General features: G+C 52.8%; 1 protein-coding gene across 1 annotated transcript in view; it reads right to left on the reverse strand.

Moving 5' to 3' along the window:
- INHA (inhibin subunit alpha) overlaps window positions 1–18999 on the reverse strand; it is a 32001-nt gene extending 13002 nt beyond the window's left edge. The window contains exon 1 of the mRNA XM_078679134.1: window positions 18604–18999. Within this exon, the coding sequence (XP_078535260.1) occupies window positions 18604–18886 (283 nt within the window). The 5' untranslated portion in view covers window positions 18887–18999. The remainder of the gene's footprint in view (window positions 1–18603) is intronic.
- Window positions 19000–22488: the final 3489 nt, after the last annotated feature.

Consider the following 22488-nt stretch of genomic DNA (forward strand, 5'->3'; position numbering starts at 1 on the left):
GATACTGCACAGTGTGGTACAGAGCAAGGATGGATACAGCACAGTGTGGTACAGAGCAGGGATGGATACTGCACAGTGTGGTACAGAGCAGGCATTGATACAGCACAGTGAGGCACAGAGCAGGGATGGATACTGCACAGTGTGGTACAGAGCAAGGTTGGATACTGCACAGTGCGGTACAGAGCAGGGATGGATACGCCACAGTGTGGTACAGACAGGGATGGATACTGCACAGTGAGGTACAGAGCAGGGATGGATACTGCACAGTGTGGTACAGAGCAGGCATGGATACTGCACAGTGTGGTACAGAGCAGGGATGGATACTGCACAGTGTGGTACAGAGCAGGGATGGATACTGCACAGTGTGGTACAGAGCAGGCATGTGTACAGCACGGTGAGGCACAGAGCAGGGATGGATACTGCACAGTGAGGTACAGACCGGGATGGATACTGCACAGTGGGGTACAGAGCAGGGATGGATACTGCACAGTGAGGTACAGACCGGGATGGATACTGCACTGTGTGGTACAGAGCAGGGATGGATACTGCACAGTGAGGTACAGACCGGGATGGATACTGCACAGTGTGGTACAGAGCAAGGATGGATACTGCACAGTGCGGTACAGAGCAGGGATGGATACTGCACAGTGTGGTACAGAGCAGGAATGGATACTGCACAGTGAGGTACAGAGCAGGGATGGATACTGCACAGTGTGGTACAGAGCAGGCATGGATACTGCACAGTGTGGTACAGAGCAGGGATGGATACTGCACAGTGTGGTACAGAGCAGGGATGGATACTGCACAGTGTGGTACAGAGCAGGCATGGATACAGCACAGTGAGGCACAGAGCAGGGATGGATACTGCACAGTGTGGTATAGAGCAGGGATGGATACTGCACAGTGAGGTACAGAGCAGGGATGGATACTGCACAGTGTGGTACAGAGCAGGCATGGATACTGCACAGTGTGGTACAGAGCACGGATGGATACTGCACAGTGTGGTACAGAGCAGGGATGGATACTGCACAGTGTGATACAGAGCAGGCATGGATAGAGGTACAGACCGGGATGAATACTGCACAGTGGGGTACAGAGCAGGGATGGATACTGCACAGTGAGGTACAGACCGGGATGGATACTGCACAGTGTGGTATAGAGCAGGGATGGATACTGCACAGTGAGGTACAGACCGGGATGAATACTGCACAGTGGGGTACAGAGCAGGCATGGATACTGCACAGTGTGGTACAGAGCAAGGATGGACACAGCACAGTGTGGTACAGAGCAGGGATGGATACTGCACAGTGAGGTACAGACCGGGATGTATACTGCACAGTGAGGTACAGACCGGGATGGATACTGCACAGTGTGGTACAGAGCAAGGATGGACACAGCACAGTGTGGTACAGAGCAGGGATGGATACAGCACAGTGTGGTACAGAGCAAGGATGGATACAGCACAGTGTGGTACAGAGCAGGTATGGATACTGCACAGTGTGGTACAGAGCAGGGATGGATACTGCACAGTGTGGTACAGAGCAGGGTTGGATACTGCACAGTGTGGTAGAGAGCAGGCATGGATACAGCACAGTGAGGCACAGAGCAGGGATGGATACTCCACAGTGAGGTACAGACCGGGATGGATACTGCACAGTGAGGTACAGAGCAAGGATGGATACAGCACAGTGTGGTACAGAGCAGGGATGGATACTGCACAGTGTGGTACAGAGCAGGCATGGATACAGCACGGTGAGGCACAGAGCAGGGATGGATACTGCACAGTGTGGTACAGAGCAAGGATGGATACTGCACAGTGCGGTACAGAGCAAGGATGGATACAGCACAGTGTGGTACAGAGCAGGGATGGATACTGCACAGTGTGGTACAGAGCAAGGATGGATACAGCACAGTGTGGTACAGAGCAGGGATGGATACTGCACAGTGTGGTACAGAGCAAGGATGGATACAGCACAGTGTGGTACAGAGCAGGGATGGATACTGCACAGTGTGGTACAGAGCAGGCATGGATACAGCACAGTGAGGCACAGGGCAGGGATGGATACTGCACAGTGTGGTACAGACCGGGATGAATACTGCACAGTGGGGTACAGAGCAGGCATGGATACTGCACAGTGTGGTACAGAGCAAGGATGGACACAGCACAGTGTGGTACAGAGCAGGGATGGATACTGCACAGTGAGGTACAGACCGGGATGTATACTGCACAGTGAGGTACAGACCGGGATGGATACTGCACAGTGTGGTACAGAGCAAGGATGGACACAGCACAGTGTGGTACAGAGCAGGGATGGATACAGCACAGTGTGGTACAGAGCAAGGATGGATACAGCACAGTGTGGTACAGAGCAGGTATGGATACTGCACAGTGTGGTACAGAGCAGGGATGGATACTGCACAGTGTGGTACAGAGCAGGGTTGGATACTGCACAGTGTGGTAGAGAGCAGGCATGGATACAGCACAGTGAGGCACAGAGCAGGGATGGATACTCCACAGTGAGGTACAGACCGGGATGGATACTGCACAGTGAGGTACAGAGCAAGGATGGATACAGCACAGTGTGGTACAGAGCAGGGATGGATACTGCACAGTGTGGTACAGAGCAGGCATGGATACAGCACAGTGAGGCACAGAGCAGGGATGGATACTGCACAGTGTGGTACAGAGCAAGGATGGATACTGCACAGTGCGGTACAGAGCAAGGATGGATACAGCACAGTGTGGTACAGAGCAGGGATGGATACTGCACAGTGTGGTACAGAGCAAGGATGGATACAGCACAGTGTGGTACAGAGCAGGGATGGATACTGCACAGTGTGGTACAGAGCAGGCATGGATACAGCACAGTGAGGCACAGGGCAGGGATGGATACTGCACAGTGTGGTACAGAGCAAGGTTGGATACTGCACAGTGCGGTACAGAGCAGGGATGGATACAGCACAGTGTGGTACAGAGCAGGGATGGATACTGCACAGTGTGGTACAGAGCAGGCATGGATACTGCACAGTGTGGTACAGAGCAGGGATGGATACTGCACAGTGTGGTACGGAGCAGGGATGGATACTGCACAGTGTGGTACAGAGCAGGCATGGATACAGCACGGTGAGGCACAGAGCAGGGATGGATACTGCACAGTGAGGTACAGACCGGGATGGATACTGCACAGTGGGGTACAGAGCAGGGATGGATACTGCACAGTGAGGTACAAACCGGGATGGATACTGCACTGTGTGGTACAGAGCAGGGATGGATACTGCACAGTGAGGTACAGACCGGGATGGATACTGCACAGTGTGGTACAGAGCAAGGATGGATACTGCACAGTGCGGTACAGAGCAGGGATGGATACTGCACAGTGTGGTACAGAGCAGGGATGGATACTGCACAGTGAGGTACAGAGCAGGGATGGATACTGCACAGTGTGGTACAGAGCAGGCATGGATACTGCACAGTGTGGTACAGAGCAGGGATGGATACTGCACAGTGTGGTACAGAGCAGGGATGGATACTGCACAGTGAGGTACAGAGCAGGGATGGATACTGCACAGTGAGGTACAGAGCAGGGATGGATACTGCACAGTGTGGTACAGAGCAGGCATGGATACAGCACGGTGAGGCACAGAGCAGGGATGGATACTGCACAGTGTGGTATAGAGCAGGGATGGATACTGCACAGTGAGGTACAGAGCAGGGATGGATACTGCACAGTGTGGTACAGAGCAGGGATGGATACTGCACAGTGAGGTACAGACCGGGATGGATACTGCACAGTGTGGTAAAGAGCAAGGATGGATACTGCACAGTGTGGTACAGAGCAGGGATAGATACTGCACAGTGCGGTACAGAGCAGGGATGGATAATGCACAGTGTGGTACAGAGCAGGGATGAATACTGCACAGTGAGGTACAGAGCAGGGATAGATACTGCACAGTGTGATACAGAGCAGGCATGGATACTGCACAGTATGGTACAGAGCAGGGATGGATACTGCACAGTGAGGCACAGAGCAGGGATGTATACTGCACAGTGAGGTACAGAGCAAGGATGGATACAGCACAGTGTGGTACAGAGCAAGGATGGATACAGCACAGTGTGGTACAGAGCAGGGATGGATACTGCACAGTGTGGTACAGAGCAGGCATGGATACAGCACAGTGAGGCACAGAGCAGGGATGTATACTGCACAGTGTGGTACAGAGCAAGGATGGATACAGCACAGTGTGGTACAGAGCAGGGATGGATACTGCTTAGTGTGGTACAGAGCAGGCATGGATACAGCACAGTGAGGCACAGAGCAGGGATGGATACTGCACAGTGTGGTACAGAGCAAGGATGGATACTGCACAGTGCGGTACAGAGCAAGGATGGATACAGCACAGTGTGGTACAGAGCAGGGATGGATACTGCACAGTGTGGTACAGAGCAAGGATGGATACAGCACAGTGTGGTACAGAGCAGGGATGGATACTGCACAGTGTGGTACAGAGCAAGGATGGATACAGCACAGTGTGGTACAGGGCAGGGATGGATACTGCACAGTGTGGTACAGACCGGGATGAATACTGCACAGTGGGGTACAGAGCAGGCATGGATACTGCACAGTGTGGTACAGAGCAAGGATGGACACAGCACAGTGTGGTACAGAGCAGGGATGGATACTGCACAGTGAGGTACAGACCGGGATGTATACTGCACAGTGAGGTACAGACCGGGATGGATACTGCACAGTGTGGTACAGAGCAAGGATGGACACAGCACAGTGTGGTACAGAGCAGGGATGGATACAGCACAGTGTGGTACAGAGCAAGGATGGATACAGCACAGTGTGGTACAGAGCAGGTATGGATACTGCACAGTGTGGTACAGAGCAGGGATGGATACTGCACAGGTTGGTACAGAGCAGGGTTGGATACTGCACAGTGTGGTAGAGAGCAGGCATGGATACAGCACAGTGAGGCACAGAGCAGGGATGGATACTCCACAGTGAGGTACAGACCGGGATGGATACTGCACAGTGAGGTACAGAGCAAGGATGGATACAGCACAGTGTGGTACAGAGCAGGGATGGATACTGCACAGTGTGGTACAGAGCAGGCATGGATACAGCACAGTGAGGCACAGAGCAAGGATGGATACTGCACAGTGCGGTACAGAGCAAGGATGGATACAGCACAGTGTGGTACAGAGCAGGGATGGATACTGCACAGTGTGGTACAGAGCAAGGATGGATACAGCACAGTGTGGTACAGAGCAGGGATGGATACTGCACAGTGTGGTACAGAGCAAGGATGGATACAGCACAGTGTGGTACAGAGCAGGGATGGATACTGCACAGTGTGGTACAGAGCAGGCATGGATACAGCACAGTGAGGCACAGGGCAGGGATGGATACTGCACAGTGTGGTACAGAGCAAGGTTGGATACTGCACAGTGCGGTACAGAGCAGGGATGGATACAGCACAGTGTGGTACAGAGCAGGGATGGATACTGCACAGTGTGGTACAGAGCAGGCATGGATACTGCACAGTGTGGTACAGAGCAGGGATGGATACTGCACAGTGTGGTACGGAGCAGGGATGGATACTGCACAGTGTGGTACAGAGCAGGCATGGATACAGCACGGTGAGGCACAGAGCAGGGATGGATACTGCACAGTGAGGTACAGACCGGGATGGATACTGCACAGTGGGGTACAGAGCAGGGATGGATACTGCACAGTGAGGTACAGACCGGGATGGATACTGCACTGTGTGGTACAGAGCAGGGATGGATACTGCACAGTGAGGTACAGACCGGGATGGATACTGCACAGTGTGGTACAGAGCAAGGATGGATACTGCACAGTGCGGTACAGAGCAGGGATGGATACTGCACAGTGTGGTACAGAGCAGGGATGGATACTGCACAGTGAGGTACAGAGCAGGGATGGATACTGCACAGTGTGGTACAGAGCAGGCATGGATACTGCACAGTGTGGTACAGAGCAGGGATGGATACTGCACAGTGTGGTACAGAGCAGGGATGGATACTGCACAGTGAGGTACAGAGCAGGGATGGATACTGCACAGTGAGGTACAGAGCAGGGATGGATACTGCACAGTGTGGTACAGAGCAGGCATGGATACAGCACGGTGAGGCACAGAGCAGGGATGGATACTGCACAGTGTGGTATAGAGCAGGGATGGATACTGCACAGTGAGGTACAGAGCAGGGATGGATACTGCACAGTGTGGTACAGAGCAGGGATGGATACTGCACAGTGAGGTACAGACCGGGATGGATACTGCACAGTGTGGTACAGAGCAAGGATGGATACTGCACAGTGTGGTACAGAGCAGGGATAGATACTGCACAGTGCGGTACAGAGCAGGGATGGATAATGCACAGTGTGGTACAGAGCAGGGATGAATACTGCACAGTGAGGTACAGAGCAGGGATAGATACTGCACAGTGTGATACAGAGCAGGCATGGATACTGCACAGTATGGTACAGAGCAGGGATGGATACTGCACAGTGAGGCACAGAGCAGGGATGGATACTGCACAGTGAGGCACAGAGCAGGCATGGATACTGCACAGTATGGTACAGAGCAGGGATGGATACTGCACAGTGAGGCACAGAGCAGGGATGTATACTGCACAGTGTGGTACAGAGCAGGGATGGATACTGCACAGTGAGGCACAGAGCAGGCATGGATACTGCACAGTGTGGTACAGAGCAGGCATGGATACAGCACAGTGAGGCACAGGGCAGGGATGGATACTGCACAGTGTGGTACAGACCGGGATGAATACTGCACAGTGGGGTACAGAGCAGGCATGGATACTGCACAGTGTGGTACAGAGCAAGGATGGACACAGCACAGTGTGGTACAGAGCAGGGATGGATACTGCACAGTGAGGTACAGACCGGGATGGATACTGCACAGTGAGGTACAGACCGGGATGTATACTGCACAGTGAGGTACAGACCGGGATGGATACTGCACAGTGTGGTACAGAGCAGGGATGGATACTGCACAGTGTGGTACAGAGCAAGGATGGATACTGCACAGTGAGGCACAGAGCAGGGATGTATACTGCACAGGAACCCACCTCTTGTTTTGCAGAAATCTTTGGAGTCTTCAGGAGCTTGGGAGATGCAAACCGGTCAGATGTGTTTAGGTGCCTGCCTCGCAGGGGAGTAAGTCCTCTACTCCAAGGGAGATTCTTTAGCTGTCCAGCAAAGGGTAGATCATCAAAGTACTTGGTTTCTGTAGTAGAGTTTAGTCCAGGTAAAATCTAAAGTCCTGTAGTCAGGGGTTCTAACTTTATACCCAAGGAAGGGGTGGGAGAAACTCTGGGGGCCCACCTATGGGAGGGTCAGGACAGAGGGGTGGCTACACCCATGTCCTTTGTCCAGTTTCACACCAGAGCAGCAGGCAATGGCTCATGCAACAGGTTTGAACTGGACTATGCACAGGGAAACCAAATGTGCCCCCAGTACAGACTCCAAACACTCTCAGAGTGCACCCACCCAACCCCAATACACTAAATCCTGTCTGGGAGGTGGTCACACCTCCCTGAGACAAAAGAAACCTAATGTCAAGCCTTCCCCTGTTGAGCTTGGCTCAACAGCAGGAGGGCAGACGCGTGTCTGTGGCTGGCAGCATCCATCATATGATGTCCAGGTCGAGAAAGCTGGTACCGAATGTACCAGAGTTTCACATAAGTCCCTCTAGAAGAGTGGAATCATACCTCCCACACTAGTTACTGGTATGTGGGTATGATTCCAAGGTGTTTGACACCAAACATGACATTTTTCTAAGCAACCATTCTAAAGTTAGCACTTACCAGAAGGTTATAATGCACTTAAATATATATGGTTGGCTGCATCACAAACAACCCCAGAAAATAGGTTTTGAATGCTGCAGAGGGGCCCAGCTCATGCATGGGCACCCTCTCACAGAAAACCAAGCACTCTGCCTTCAGGATTGATATGGCCTCCCATAGGGTGACTGACAGGTTTATATGTGCAGTGATTTAGAATAGATATAGGTAACCTATATCTAAGTATGGGGTGCATGCACCACCTTACCCAGGCTGCAGTAGCAGACATGTGGTGTCAGTTTGAGTGATCTCTCAGTGGGGGCATAACACATGCTGCAGCCCCTGGGAGGCCTCTGGGGTACCTATGTCCTGGGTACACTGTGTACCACATACAAGGGACGGATAAGGGTACCCCAGGATCCAATCTGGAGTGAACCTAAAGTACATGCAATCAATATAGAGGAGAAAGCAGAACTGGGGTCCTGGATAGCAGGGCCCCCGTCCAAGTTAAAAACAATGAGACATCAGCAAAAAGTGGAGGCAGGTTACCATAAGAAGCAGACCCGACTCTGCTACATTCTGCATTCAAGGATAACTGAAGACCATGATGGTGATATAGTGTGAGCCCTGAACACTATTATATGGATGAAACCTACGCCACTGATCATAATAAAAGGAAGGTTGCATGAGCAAATGATCGATGTTTGAATGTATTTTGTTTTTAAACAATAGTTGCTCTATTACATCCATGGAAGGTCAAAACATTAAAAACTAAAACTTTTTGAGTGCCGGAGGGGGTGATTTGTCCTCTGGAGGAGAACGCATCACTTTGGTATGTCCATTTCTACTTGTCGCTCCCAGGCACGCCTGGGTGGCCTCCTCAGAACATATGTCATGGCTGGTTGTATGTCTGTCCTCTCCGGCAGGTCACTCCTTCCCACTCCTGGGTGGAGTCCTCAGAATATATCTCATGGCTGGTTGTATGTCTGTCCTCTCCGGCAGGTCACTCCTTCCCACTCCTGGGTGGAGTCCTCAGAATATATCTCATGGCTGGTTGTATGTCTGTCCTCTCCGGCAGGTCACTCCTTCCCACTCCTGGGTGGAGTCCTCAGAATATATCTCATGGCTGGTTGATTGTATGTCCACGCCTGTGAGTCACTCCCTGCCACTCATGGGTGGACTCCTCAGAACAGGAGAGGAGTTGGCCTAACGGCTAGGGCGCTCGACCTCGGACCTGGGGACCTGGGTTCGAGTCTCGGTAACGACGCCAAAACCTCCTGTGATTCTGGGCAAATCACTTAATCTCCCCGTGCCTAAAATGAAAGTGTGTCCTCATGTAACGCAACTGGTGCTATGTAAAGCGCTCTGATACCTGATTCGGTTCGGGTCTAGTTCGCGCTATATAAAACTCTGGGGAAAAAAATGGCTGGTTGTACATATGTCCAGTCCTACAGGTCACCCCTTGCCACGCCCCGGTGGCCTCCTCAGAGCCTTTGTCTGGCAGGGCACAGGACGCACTCCAGGGCACAGGACGCACTCCCACGGGCTCGTCCTCTGCTGCTCTGGTTCCTGCACATGGACCGTGGTTGAAGCGCCTAGGAGCAGCGCCCTTCACCTCTGGGCACATCATACGGCCATATTCAATGTGGGCTTAAACTGTATGACCGAGACCCCTCTGAGAGGTGTCGCATGTACAGCTGAGCCTGAGAGTCTGTACCCCCCCCCCCCCCCCCCCCTCTGCTCCTGCGCAGGCACAGCCTTGCTGGGAGGAGGTTTGAGAGGTCTGCGCCACCGACGCCACCCACGCACAGACCCCCACGCACCTCCCACAGAGGGCATGGCGCACTCCGCCCTACCCATCCATTTACTGGCCTCCCACCATTAAGAGTCCTTCTCACGTCACCCACACTGGGGTAACCTGCAGATGCCGGGGCCGCCGCCAGCTGCACCTCGACCACTGCTTTACATGGGCCGGTGCTCACCAGTACTGAGGGCCAGCACTTGTTAGTTGTATCCCTCCGAGTACCGCACTTCTCTAACGCCGATGACAGTACCAGTACTCATGTGAGAAGTGCCGATACTCTCCCTCCCAAAATAAAAAAGTGCCGGTACTCCATTCCGGACAGTACCGGCCCATTTAAAGCACTGCCTACTAGGCACAGTGGCTGCGAGTGCTGGTGAGCACGAGGCGCTTCTGTACCCTGAGCGGAGCCCCCTCTGGACTATTCAGCGGGGCTCATTTGCATATTGTGCAGTGTTCACCTTCACCTGTGTTAGACAGAGCAGGCTCCATCCAGGCCCTGGGCTGTCAATCACATTCACACCATGGTGCGCATTTGTGCCAACACGAGCATGGAGGCGGCCTGGGGACAGCCGCAATTAAGAAAGCCACGGGAGGTAAAATGGCTTCAATCCACCCGAGTCTGTTTTGTGTATTTCTCTTGGTGGCTGTGTCTCTGCCCGTGTTTTATGAGAGAAAGGTGGGGGGCGAATCCAGGCACTCTCAGGAGGCGTTTGAAGGGAAATGGGCGGCCCTTTGTGTGCGCGTGTCTGCTCGGCCACAAAGGTTCATAAATATCGTAAAAGGGAGAGTTGGCGGGTGAGTGAGAGAAAGGATGGATGGGTGAATGAATGAAAGAATGGATGAGTGGAAGAATGGATGGATGGATAAAGGGATGAATGGGAGGGGGTGGATAAAAAAGTGATGGCTGATTGAAAGGGAGGATGGATTGAGTGAAAAGGTGGATGGAATGAAGGAGTGAAAGGGTTATTCGATGAGCGAAAGGATTGATGGATGAGTGAAAGGGTGGATAAAGAGATGAATGAGTGAAAGGAATAATGGATGAGTGAAAGGGTGAATAAAGAGATGAATGAGTGAAAGGAATAATGGATGAGTGAAAGGGTGGATAAAGAGATGAATGAGTGAAAGGAATAATGGATGAGTGAAAGGGTGGATAAAGAGATGAATGAGTGAAAGGAATAATGGATGAGTGAAAGTATGGATAAAGAGATGAATGAGTGAAAGGAATGATGGATGAGTGAAAGGGTGGATAAAGAGATGAATGAGTGAAAGGATTGATGGATGAGTGAAAGTATGGATAAAGAGATGAATGAGTGAAAGGATTGATGGATGAGTGAAAGTATGGATAAAGAGATGAATGAGTGAAAGGATTGATGGATGAGTGAAAGTATGGATAAAGAGATGAATGAGTGAAAGGATTGATGGAAGAGTGAATGTATGGATAAAGAGATGAATGAGTGAAAGGATTGATGGATGAGTGAAAGTATGGATAAAGAGATGAATGAGTGAAAGGATTGATGGAAGAGTGAAAGTATGGATAAAGAGATGAATGAGTGAAAGGATTGATGGATGAGTGAAAGGATGGATAAAGAGGTGGATGAGTGCAATGATTGATGGATGAGTGAAAGGGTTGATGGATGAGTGAAAGTATGGATAAAGAGATGGATGAGTGAAAGGATTGATGGATGAGTGAAAGGGTGAATAAAGAGATGAATGAGTGAAAGGATTGATGGATGAGTGAAAGTATGGATAAAGAGATGAATGAGTGAAAGGATTGATGGATGAGTGAAAGTATGGATAAAGAGATGGATGAGTGAAAGGATTGATGGAAGAGTGAAAGTATGGATAAAGAGATGGATGAGTGAAAGGATTGATGGATGAGTGAAAGTATGGATAAAGAGATGGATGAGTGAAAGGATTGATGGATGAGTGAAAGTATGGATAAAGAGATGAATGAGTGAAAGGATTGATGGAAGAGTGAACGTATGGATAAAGAGATGAATGAGTGAAAGGATTGATGGATGAGTGAAAGTATGGATAAAGAGATGGATGAGTGAAAGGATTGATGGATGAGTGAAAGTATGGATAAAGAGACGAATGAGTGAAAGGATTGATGGATGAGTGAAAGTATGGATAAAGAGACGAATGAGTGAAAGGATTGATGGATGAGTGAAAGTGTGGATAAAGAGATGAATGAGTGAAAGGATTGATGGATGAGTGAAAGGGTGAATAAAGAGATGAATGAGTGAAAGGATTGATGGATGAGTGAAAGTATGGATAAAGAGATGGATGAGTGAAAGGATTGATGAATGAGTGAAAGTATGGATAAAGAGATGAATGAGTGAAAGGATTGATGGATGAGTGAAAGTATGGATAAAGAGATGAATGAGTGAAAGGATTGATGGATGAGTGAAAGTATGGATAAAGAGATGAATGAGTGAAAGGATTGATGGAAGAGTGAAAGTATGGATAAAGAGATGGATGAGTGAAAGGATTGATGGATGAGTGAAAGTATGGATAAAGAGATGGATGAGTGAAAGGATTGATGGATGAGTGAAAGTATGGATAAAGAGATGAATGAGTGAAAGTATTGATGAATGAGTGAAAGTATGGATAAAGAGATGAATGAGTGAAAGTATTGATGGATGAGTGAAAGTATGGATAAAGAGATGAATGAGTGAAAGGATTGATGGATGAGTGAAAGTATGGATAAAGAGATGAATGAGTGAAAGGATTGATGGATGAGTGAAAGTATGGATAAAGAGATGAATGAGTGAAAGGATTGATGGATGAGTGAAAGTATGGATAAAGAGATGAATGAGTGAAAGGATTGATGGATGAGTGAAAGTATGGATAAAGAGATGAATGAGTGAAAGGATTGATGGATGAGTGAAAGTATGGATAAAGAGATGAATGAGTGAAAGGATTGATGGATGAGTGAAAGTATGGATAGTCAAGTCAAGTCAAGTCAATAGATTTGTATAGCGCGCTACATACCCATAGGGTCTCAAGGCGCTTGAGGAAGGGTGGGGAATTACTTGTCGAATATCCAAGTTTTGAGTTGCTTTCTGAATGCTAGGTGGTTCTGAGTAAGGCGAAGGTGAGTGGGAAGTGAGTTCCAGGTTGTGGCTGCCAGGTAGGAGAAGGATCTACCTCCCATGGTGGTTTTGTTGATGCGAGGAACAGTGGCCAGGGCTTGGTTGGAGGATCGTAGCTGACGGGTGGGGGTGTAGAAGGACAGTCGTGTGTTGAGGCATTCGGGTCCAAGTTCGTAGAGTGCTTTGTGTGCGTGGGTGAGGAGGCGGAACGTTATCCTCTTATGTACGGGGAGCCAGTGGAGGTTTTTCAGGTGACCAGAGATGTGTTCTTTACGCGGGATGTCTAGTATGAGCCTGGCTGAGGCGTTCTGGATGCGTTGTAGTTTTTTCTGGAGTTTAACGGTGGTACCGGCGTATAGGGTGTTTCCATAGTCCAGGCGGCTCGTGACCAGTGCGTGGGTGACCGTTTTTCTAGTTTCCGTGGGGATCCAGCGAAATGTTTTTTTGAGCATGCGAAGAATGTTGAAGCAAGAAGATGAAACGGCGTTGACTTGTTTGGTCATCGAGAGTGAGGAGTCCAGGATGACGGCCAAGATACCGTGCGTGGTCCGTCGGGATGGGTGCTTTTCCGAGGGCCTCTGGCCACCAAGAGTCGTCCCAGGCGGAGGGGGAGGTGCCTAAGATGAGGACTTCTGTTTTGTCTGAGTTCAGTTTCAGACGGCTGTGCTTCATCCATTCGGCTACTTCTTTCATTCCTTCGTGTAAGTTGGTTTTGGCGGTGTTAGGGTCTTTGGTGAGTGAGAGGATCAGTTGAGTGTCGTCAGCGTAGGAGATGATGTTGAGATTGTGTTGGCGAGCGATGGCCGCAAGGGGGCTCATGTATACTTTGAAGAGGGTGGGGCTGAGTGACGATCCTTGTGGCACGCCGCAGATGACTTCAGAGGCCTCTGACTTGAATGGTGGGAGGCGGACTCTCTGGGTTCTTCCGGTGAGGAACGAGGTGATCCATTCCAGTGCTTTTCCTTGGATTCCGACGTTTCTGAGGCGCTGTAGAAGGGTGCTATGACAGACTGTGTCGAAGGCAGCGGAGAGGTCGAGGAGGATGAGGGCGACTGTGTCTCCATTGTCCAGTAGAGTTCGAATGTCGTCTGTGGCTGCGATGAGGGCGGTCTCAGTGCTGTGTTTGGCTCGGAAGCCAGACTGTGAGGAGTCGAGTGATTTGTTGGTTTCGAGGAAGGCGGCGAGCTGGTTGTTGACAGCTTTCTCGATGACTTTGGCCGGGAATGGAAGGAGCGAGATGGGGCGGTAGTTTTTGAGTTCGGTGGGGTCAGCTGTGGGTTTTTTCAGAAGGGCGCTGAGTTCTGCGTGTTTCCAGCTTTCTGGGAAGGTGGCGGAGTAGAGGGAGCAGTTGATGACATCTCGGAGGTGTGGTGCTATGATGGAGTCTGCTTTGTTGAAGATATGGTGAGGGCATGGGTCAGTTGGGGATCCTGAGTGGATGGAGTTCATCAGGCGGATGGTGTCCTCCGTGGAGATTGGGTTCCAGTCGTTAAGGATGTTCAAGGGGGGGTGAAGGTCCTGCGGAAGGTTGGGTGGGTTGGTCTCCGGGTCGGTTGTCGAAGCTGTTGTGGATGTCTGCGATTTTGTTGTGGAAGAAGGAAGCTAGGGAGTCGCAGAGGGCTTGGGAGGGGGTGATGTCGTTGGAGTTGGCTGAAGGGTTGGTAAATTCTTTGACGATGTTGAATAGTTCCTTGCTGTTGTGGGCGTTGTTATCAAGACGATCTTTGAGTGCGGCTTTCTTGGCAGATCGGATTAGTTGGTGGTGTATGCGGGTGGCGTTTTTGAAGGCGTCTCTGGTGCTGGTGTTTGGGTCTTTTTTCCAGGCCTTCTCAAGGGATCGACAGAGTTTCTTAGATTTCTTAAGATCATCGTTGAACCAAGAGGCGTTTTTGCTGCCTAGTTTGCTTTGACGTTTTTTCAACGGTGCTAGGATGTCGGCGCTGTTGGATAGCCATTGGGTGAGGTTAGTGGCTGCTTGGTCAGGGTTTGGGGAGTGGGCGGGGGGGTTTAGGAGAAGCGATGAGGAGATCTGGTCGATGGTGATTTTGTTCCAGTTTCTTCGCAGGGTAGGTTGAGGATGGTTGTGGATTGTGGTCTTATTGTAGGTAAAATGAACGCAGCTGTGGTCCGTCCAATGAAGAGCTGTGGTGTGACTGAATGAGACATGTTTGCTGGAGGTGAAGATGGGGTCGAGTGTGTGACCTGCAATGTGGGTGGGGGTGGTGACAAGTTGTTTGAGTCCGAGGTTGGCAAGATTGTCCAGAAGGGTGGTGGTGCTGCTGTCATTGCTCTTTTCCAGGTGAAAATTGAGGTCTCCCAATAGAATGTAGTCCTCGGAGGGGAGGGCGTGTGGGGTGATAAAGTCAGTGATGTCGTCACTGAATTGTGCACGGGGACCGATATATATAAAGAGATGGATGAGTGAAAGGATTGATGGAGAGTTAAAGGGTGGATAAAGAGATGAATGAGTGAAAGGATTGATGGATGAGTGAAAGGGTGAATAAAGAGATGAATGAGTGAAAGGAATAATGGATGAGTGAAAGGGTGGATAAAGAGATGAATGAGTGAAAGGAATAATGGATGAGTGAAAGGGTGGATAAAGAGATGAATGAGTGAAAGGATTGATGGATGAGTGAAAGTATGGATAAAGAGATGAATGAGTGAAAGGATTGATGGATGGGTGAAAGTATGGATAAAGAGATGAATGAGTGAAAGGATTGATGGAAGAGTGAAAGTATGGATAAAGAGATGAATGAGTGAAAGGATTGATGGATGAGTGAAAGTATGGATAAAGAGATGAATGAGTGAAAGGATTGATGGATGAGTGAAAGTATGGATAAAGAGATGAATGAGTGAAAGGATTGATGGATGAGTGAAAGTATGGATAAAGAGATGAATGAGTGAAAGGATTGATGGATGAGTGAAAGTATGGATAAAGAGATGAATGAGTGAAAGGATTGATGGATGAGTGAAAGTATGGATAAAGAGATGAATGAGTGAAAGGATTGATGGATGAGTGAAAGTATGGATAAAGAGATGAATGAGTGAAAGGATTGATGGAAGAGTGAAAGTATGGATAAAGAGATGAATGAGTGAAAGGATTGATGGATGAGTGAAAGTATGGATAAAGAGATGAATGAGTGAAAGGATTGATGGATGAGTGAAAGTATGGATAAAGAGATGAATGAGTGAAAGGATTGATGGAAGAGTGAAAGTATGGATAAAGAGATGAATGAGTGAAAGGATTGATGGAAGAGTGAAAGTATGGATAAAGAGATGAATGAGTGAAAGGATTGATGGATGAGTGAAAGTATGGATAAAGAGATGAATGAGTGAAAGGATTGATGGATGAGTGAAAGTATGGATAAAGAGATGAATGAGTGAAAGGATTGATGGATGAGTGAAAGTATGGATAAAGAGATGAATGAGTGAAAGGATTGATGGATGAGTGAAAGTATGGATAAAGAGATGAATGAGTGAAAGGATTGATGGATGAGTGAAAGTATGGATAAAGAGATGAATGAGTGAAAGGATTGATGGATGAGTGAAAGTATGGATAAAGAGATGAATGAGTGAAAGGATTGATGGAAGAGTGAAAGTATGGATAAAGAGATGAATGAGTGAAAGGATTGATGGAAGAGTGAAAGGGTGGATAAAGAGATGAATGAGTGAAAGGATTGATGGAAGAGTGAAAGTATGGATAAAGAGATGAATGAGTGAAAGGATTGATGGATGAGTGAAAGTATGGATAAAGAGATGAATGAGTGAAAGGATTGATGGATGAGTGAAAGTATGGATAAAGAGATGAATGAGTGAAAGGATTGATGGAAGAGTGAAAGTATGGATAAAGAGATGGATGAGTGAAAGGATTGATGGATGAGTGAAAGGGTGGATAAAGAGATGAATGAGTGAAAGGATTGATGGAAGAGTGAAAGGGTGGATAAAGAGATGGATGAGTGAAAGGATTGATGGATGAGTGAAAGGGTGGATAAAGAGATGAATGAGTGAAAGGATTGATGGATGAGTGAAAGTATGGATAAAGAGATGAATGAGTGAAAGGATTGATGGAGAGTTAAAGGGTGGATAAAGAGATGAATGAGTGAAAGGATTGACGGATGAGTGAAAGTATGGATAAAGAGATGAATGAGTGAAAGGATTGATGGATGAGTGAAAGTATGGATAAAGAGATGAATGAGTGAAAGGATGGATGAAGAGGTGGATGAGAGAAAGGATGGATGGATAGGTTTGGAGATGGAAAGGTGGAGAGATGGATCTGTCAAAAAACTAAATGAAGGATGAAAGACTGAATGCATGACAAAATGTAAAGGTTTAATGGTGGATGTCAGTAGGTGAACGGCAGGATGAAGGGGTGAATGGACCTTCATTCATGGAAGAGACAAGAGATCTCTTCGGGGGAGGGCCGGGCTCACGTGCCTCATGTGCACGGTGCCAGAAGAGCTTTGGTTCGTAGTGGGGGTATTTACATTTCATGACCCCTCCCCCGCTCAGAAGTATATGGTATTGTAACAAACAAAAGCAATTAACTGTCTGGCGTTAAGAAGATGCAGCTAAACAAGGAAGTGTCCACATGTCATTGCCTTTGGCTCTGGCTTTGTGGACCGAGCCAGCCTGCTTTGTTGCTGCAAACACATTTCTCATGAGTTGTGGCGCGCGCTGCACCTGATATAGAAAACATGAAGGGGCAGCTCTACAAGAAACGAGCGCAGCGCGGTGACGCAAGGCATTCTTCTGCGCCACGCTGTGTTAGTTTCGAAGCACAGGGATGCAACATATTTACAACAATATATTGCATCTCTGTGCTGCCCCCTGTGCTGGGGCACAAACTGCAGCCATGCGCCAGCGCAGGCACCCTCCCACCATGGTGCAAGGATGCCTGCGTCGTGGGGAGGTTGTTTTTGAGCAGGAAGGGGGCCTCTCTGCACAAAAACAATCAATTGAGGTGATTTCCTCTTTCAATGCGTGCTGTAGAACGGAGCACACAGTGAAAGAGGAAACAAACGAGGAGCTGCACCTCGGTTCACCACCCCTATGGTGGCGCAGCATTCTGACGCATTTCAGACTTACGATTTCTTATGAATCTGGAGATGCATCAGTGGACATGGGTGTAGCTTGGGAACACCCACAGCAAAGTGTTGCGTGAACAGGGGCGATATTTACAAGCTCAGGTAGAGTCACGCAGGGTGACTTCGCCTGTCCTTATAAATATCACTCAACAGGCTGCGCCACCGGTGCGTCACGCAACATGATGCACCGGCGGCGCATGGGGCTTGTAAATCTGCCCCTAAGTGTCATCATGTCTTGCCCTCAGCCCCGCCCCACACCTCTAGCTCGTTTTAATAAGTGTCTGCACTTATTTTTTCCCAATGAAAGCACTGCCCATCTGCCCCCACGGTTCCTTTATATACACCCTCCGCCCTCCAGTTCCAGTGAAAACCCCTGTGAGGAGGAGCCGGGAAAACGTCAAGTCTATGAATACAGGAATAACTGTAGGGCACTCCCAGGGGGAGCAGCAGGTGCAGTGGCACCGGCGCCCACTGAGCCCTGATTACTGCTGTATTGCACACTCCAGACAGCGCTCGGAGGGGGTGGGGTACGTCCTTCCTTGCACCAGGGTCACTGCTGCCCCCCAGCAGCTGGCATGCTCAACCAGGGTGTGCAGCGGGTGCAGTGGCACCGGCGCCCACTGAGCCCTGGTTAGTGCTGTATTGCACTCAGTGGGGGTGTCCTTCCTTGCACCAGGATCACTGCTGCCCCCCAGCAGCTGGCATGTTCAACCGGGGGTGCAGGGCGGAGAGACGCTGATCCCCGCACCCCGAGGGTCACAGCCCCCCCCCACACCCCTCGAGACTCACCTGTGGACGGGAAGAGGATGACCTGCGAGGCGTCCTCCAGCCTCGGCTCGTCGCCCCCGCTGAGGGGGGCCAGGGGCCCCGGGTCGTGCCTCTTGTGGATGCCACGGGGCAGGGGGCGCTCGCTCTCCCGGGGGGCGGGCACGGGGCCCAGGGCGTCCAGGAGGTGCCCCCGCACCTTGTCCAGGATGAGCTGCCTGACCCCCGGGGGGGTCCCGCAGCTCTGGGCCCCGATCCAGGGCCCCAGGGTGGCCCCCAGGAGCACGGCGAGGGTCAGCAGTGCCATGGCTGGTGCGGGCAGTGAGTGATGCCCTGGGCAGTGATGCCCGCTCCACGCAAGGGAGGCTGGTGCCCTTATCAGCCCTGGCACTGGGCCGTGCCCAAGAGAACACGCCGCCAAGGCCAGCGGCCGCTACTGCCCTATCTGACGGAATGCAGACATCTGCGGAATGTGTTGTCTACGAGCCTGGGAAGAGGTGAGGGGGCAGAGGGGGCGCGTGGGTGAGGGGGTGAGGGGGCGCGTGGGTGAGGGGGTGAGGGCAGAGGTGCCCAGACAGGTGAGTGAGGGTCCGAGAGAGCCAGGCGTGTGGGTGAGGGGGTGAGGGGGTGAGGGGGTGAGGGCAGAGGTGCCCAGACAGGTGAGAGAGGGTCCGAGAGAGCCAGGCGTGTGGGTGAGGGGGTGAGGGGGTGAGGGGGTGAGGGCAGAGGTGCCCAGACAGGTGAGTGAGGGTCCGAGAGAGCCAGGCGTGTGGGTGAGGGGGTGAGGGGGTGAGGGCAGAGGTGCCCAGACAGGTGAGAGAGGGTCCGAGAGAGCCAGGCGTGTGGGTGAGGGGGTGAGGGGGTGAGGGGGTGAGGGCAGAGGTGCCCAGACAGGTGAGTGAGGGTCCGAGAGAGCCAGGCGTGTGGGTGAGGGGGTGAGGGGGTGAGGGGGTGAGGGCAGAGGTGCCCAGACAGGTGAGAGAGGGTCCGAGAGAGCCAGGCGTGTGGGTGAGGGGGTGAGGGGGTGAGGGGGTGAGGGCAGAGGTGCCCAGACAGGTGAGTGAGGGTCCGAGAGAGCCAGGCGTGTGGGTGAGGGGGTGAGGGGGTGAGGGGGTGAGGGCAGAGGTGCCCAGACAGGTGAGAGAGGGTCCGAGAGAGCCAGGCGTGTGGGTGAGGGGGTGAGGGGGTGAGGGGGTGAGGGCAGAGGTGCCCAGACAGGTGAGTGAGGGTCCGAGAGAGCCAGGCGTGTGGGTGAGGGGGTGAGGGGGTGAGGGGGTGAGGGCAGAGGTGCCCAGACAGGTGAGAGAGGGTCCGAGAGAGCCAGGCGTGTGGGTGAGGGGGTGAGGGGGTGAGGGCAGAGGTGCCCAGACAGGTGAGAGAGGGTCCGAGAGAGCCAGGTGTGTGGGTGAGGGGGTGAGGGGGTGAGGGCAGAGGTGCCCAGACAGGTGAGAGAGGGTCCGAGAGAGCCAGGTGTGTGGGTGAGGGGGTGAGGGGGTGAGGGCAGAGGTGCCCAGACAGGTGAGAGAGGGTCCGAGAGAGCCAGGCGTGTGGGTGAGGGGGTGAGGGGGTGAGGGCAGAGGTGCCCAGACAGGTGAGTGAGGGTCCGAGAGAGCCAGGCGTGTGGGTGAGGGGGTGAGGGGGCGCGTGGGTGAGGGGGTGAGGGCAGAGGTGCCCAGACAGGTGAGAGAGGGTCCGAGAGAGCCAGGCGTGTGGGTGAGGGGGTGAGGGGGTGAGGGGGTGAGGGCAGAGGTGCCCAGACAGGTGAGTGAGGGTCCGAGAGAGCCAGGCGTGTGGGTGAGGGGGTGAGGGGGTGAGGGGGTGAGGGCAGAGGTGCCCAGACAGGTGAGTGAGGGTCCGAGAGAGCCAGGCGTGTGGGTGAGGGGGTGAGGGGGTGAGGGGGTGAGGGCAGAGGTGCCCAGACAGGTGAGAGAGGGTCCGAGAGAGCCAGGTGTGTGGGTGAGGGGGTGAGGGGGTGAGGGCAGAGGTGCCCAGACAGGTGAGAGAGGGTCCGAGAGAGCCAGGTGTGTGGGTGAGGGGGTGAGGGGGTGAGGGCAGAGGTGCCCAGACAGGTGAGAGAGGGTCCGAGAGAGCCAGGTGTGTGGGTGAGGGGGTGAGGGGGTGAGGGCAGAGGTGCCCAGACAGGTGAGTGAGGGTCCGAGAGAGCCAGGCGTGTGGGTGAGGGGGTGAGGGGGTGAGGGGGTGAGGGCAGAGGTGCCCAGACAGGTGAGTGAGGGTCCGAGAGAGCCAGGCGTGTGGGTGAGGGGGTGAGGGGGTGAGGGGGTGAGGGCAGAGGTGCCCAGACAGGTGAGAGAGGGTCCGAGAGAGCCAGGTGTGTGGGTGAGGGGGTGAGGGGGTGAGGGCAGAGGTGCCCAGACAGGTGAGAGAGGGTCCGAGAGAGCCAGGTGTGTGGGTGAGGGGGTGAGGGGGTGAGGGCAGAGGTGCCCAGACAGGTGAGAGAGGGTCCGAGAGAGCCAGGCGTGTGGGTGAGGGGGTGAGGGGGTGAGGGGGTGAGGGCAGAGGTGCCCAGACAGGTGAGAGAGGGTCCGAGAGAGCCAGGCGTGTGGGTGAGGGGGTGAGGGGGTGAGGGCAGAGGTGCCCAGACAGGTGAGTGAGGGTCCGAGAGAGCCAGGCGTGTGGGTGAGGGGGTGAGGGGGTGAGGGGGTGAGGGCAGAGGTGCCCAGACAGGTGAGTGAGGGTCCGAGAGAGCCAGGCGTGTGGGTGAGGGGGTGAGGGGGTGAGGGGGTGAGGGGGCGCGTGGGTGAGGGGGTGAGGGCAGAGGTGCCCAGACAGGTGAGTGAGGGTCCGAGAGAGCCAGGCGTGTGGGTGAGGGGGTGAGGGGGTGAGGGGGTGAGGGCAGAGGTGCCCAGACAGGTGAGAGAGGGTCCGAGAGAGCCAGGCGTGTGGGTGAGGGGGTGAGGGGGTGAGGGGGTGAGGGCAGAGGTGCCCAGACAGGTGAGTGAGGGTCCGAGAGAGCCAGGCGTGTGGGTGAGGGGGTGAGGGGGTGAGGGGGTGAGGGCAGAGGTGCCCAGACAGGTGAGAGAGGGTCCGAGAGAGCCAGGTGTGTGGGTGAGGGGGTGAGGGGGTGAGGGCAGAGGTGCCCAGACAGGTGAGAGAGGGTCCGAGAGAGCCAGGTGTGTGGGTGAGGGGGTGAGGGGGTGAGGGCAGAGGTGCCCAGACAGGTGAGAGAGGGTCCGAGAGAGCCAGGCGTGTGGGTGAGGGGGTGAGGGGGTGAGGGCAGAGGTGCCCAGACAGGTGAGAGAGGGTCCGAGAGAGCCAGGTGTGTGGGTGAGGGGGTGAGGGGGTGAGGGCAGAGGTGCCCAGACAGGTGAGAGAGGGTCCGAGAGAGCCAGGTGTGTGGGTGAGGGGGTGAGGGGGTGAGGGCAGCGGTGCCCAGACAGGTGAGAGAGGGTCCTAGGGAGCCAGGTGTGTGGGTGAGGGGGTGAGGGGGTGAGGGCAGAGGTGCCCAGACAGGTGAGAGAGGGTCCGAGAGAGCCAGGTGTGTGGGTGAGGGGGTGAGGGGGTGAGGGCAGAGGTGCCCAGACAGGTGAGAGAGGGTCCGAGAGAGCCAGGTGTGTGGGTGAGGGGGTGAGGGGGTGAGGGGGTGAGGGCAGAGGTGCCCAGACAGGTGAGAGAGGGTCCGAGAGAGCCAGGCGTGTGGGTGAGGGGGTGAGGGGGTGAGGGCAGAGGTGCCCAGACAGGTGAGAGAGGGTCCGAGAGAGCCAGGTGTGTGGGTGAGGGGGTGAGGGGGTGAGGGCAGAGGTGCCCAGACAGGTGAGAGAGGGTCCGAGAGAGCCAGGTGTGTGGGTGAGGGGGTGAGGGGGTGAGGGCAGCGGTGCCCAGACAGGTGAGAGAGGGTCCTAGGGAGCCAGGTGTGTGGGTGAGGGGGTGAGGGGGTGAGGGCAGAGGTGC

Source organism: Lissotriton helveticus, chromosome 3_1, assembly GCF_964261635.1.
Source record: "Lissotriton helveticus chromosome 3_1, aLisHel1.1, whole genome shotgun sequence".
In the NCBI taxonomy this organism is placed as follows: domain Eukaryota; kingdom Metazoa; phylum Chordata; class Amphibia; order Caudata; family Salamandridae; genus Lissotriton; species Lissotriton helveticus.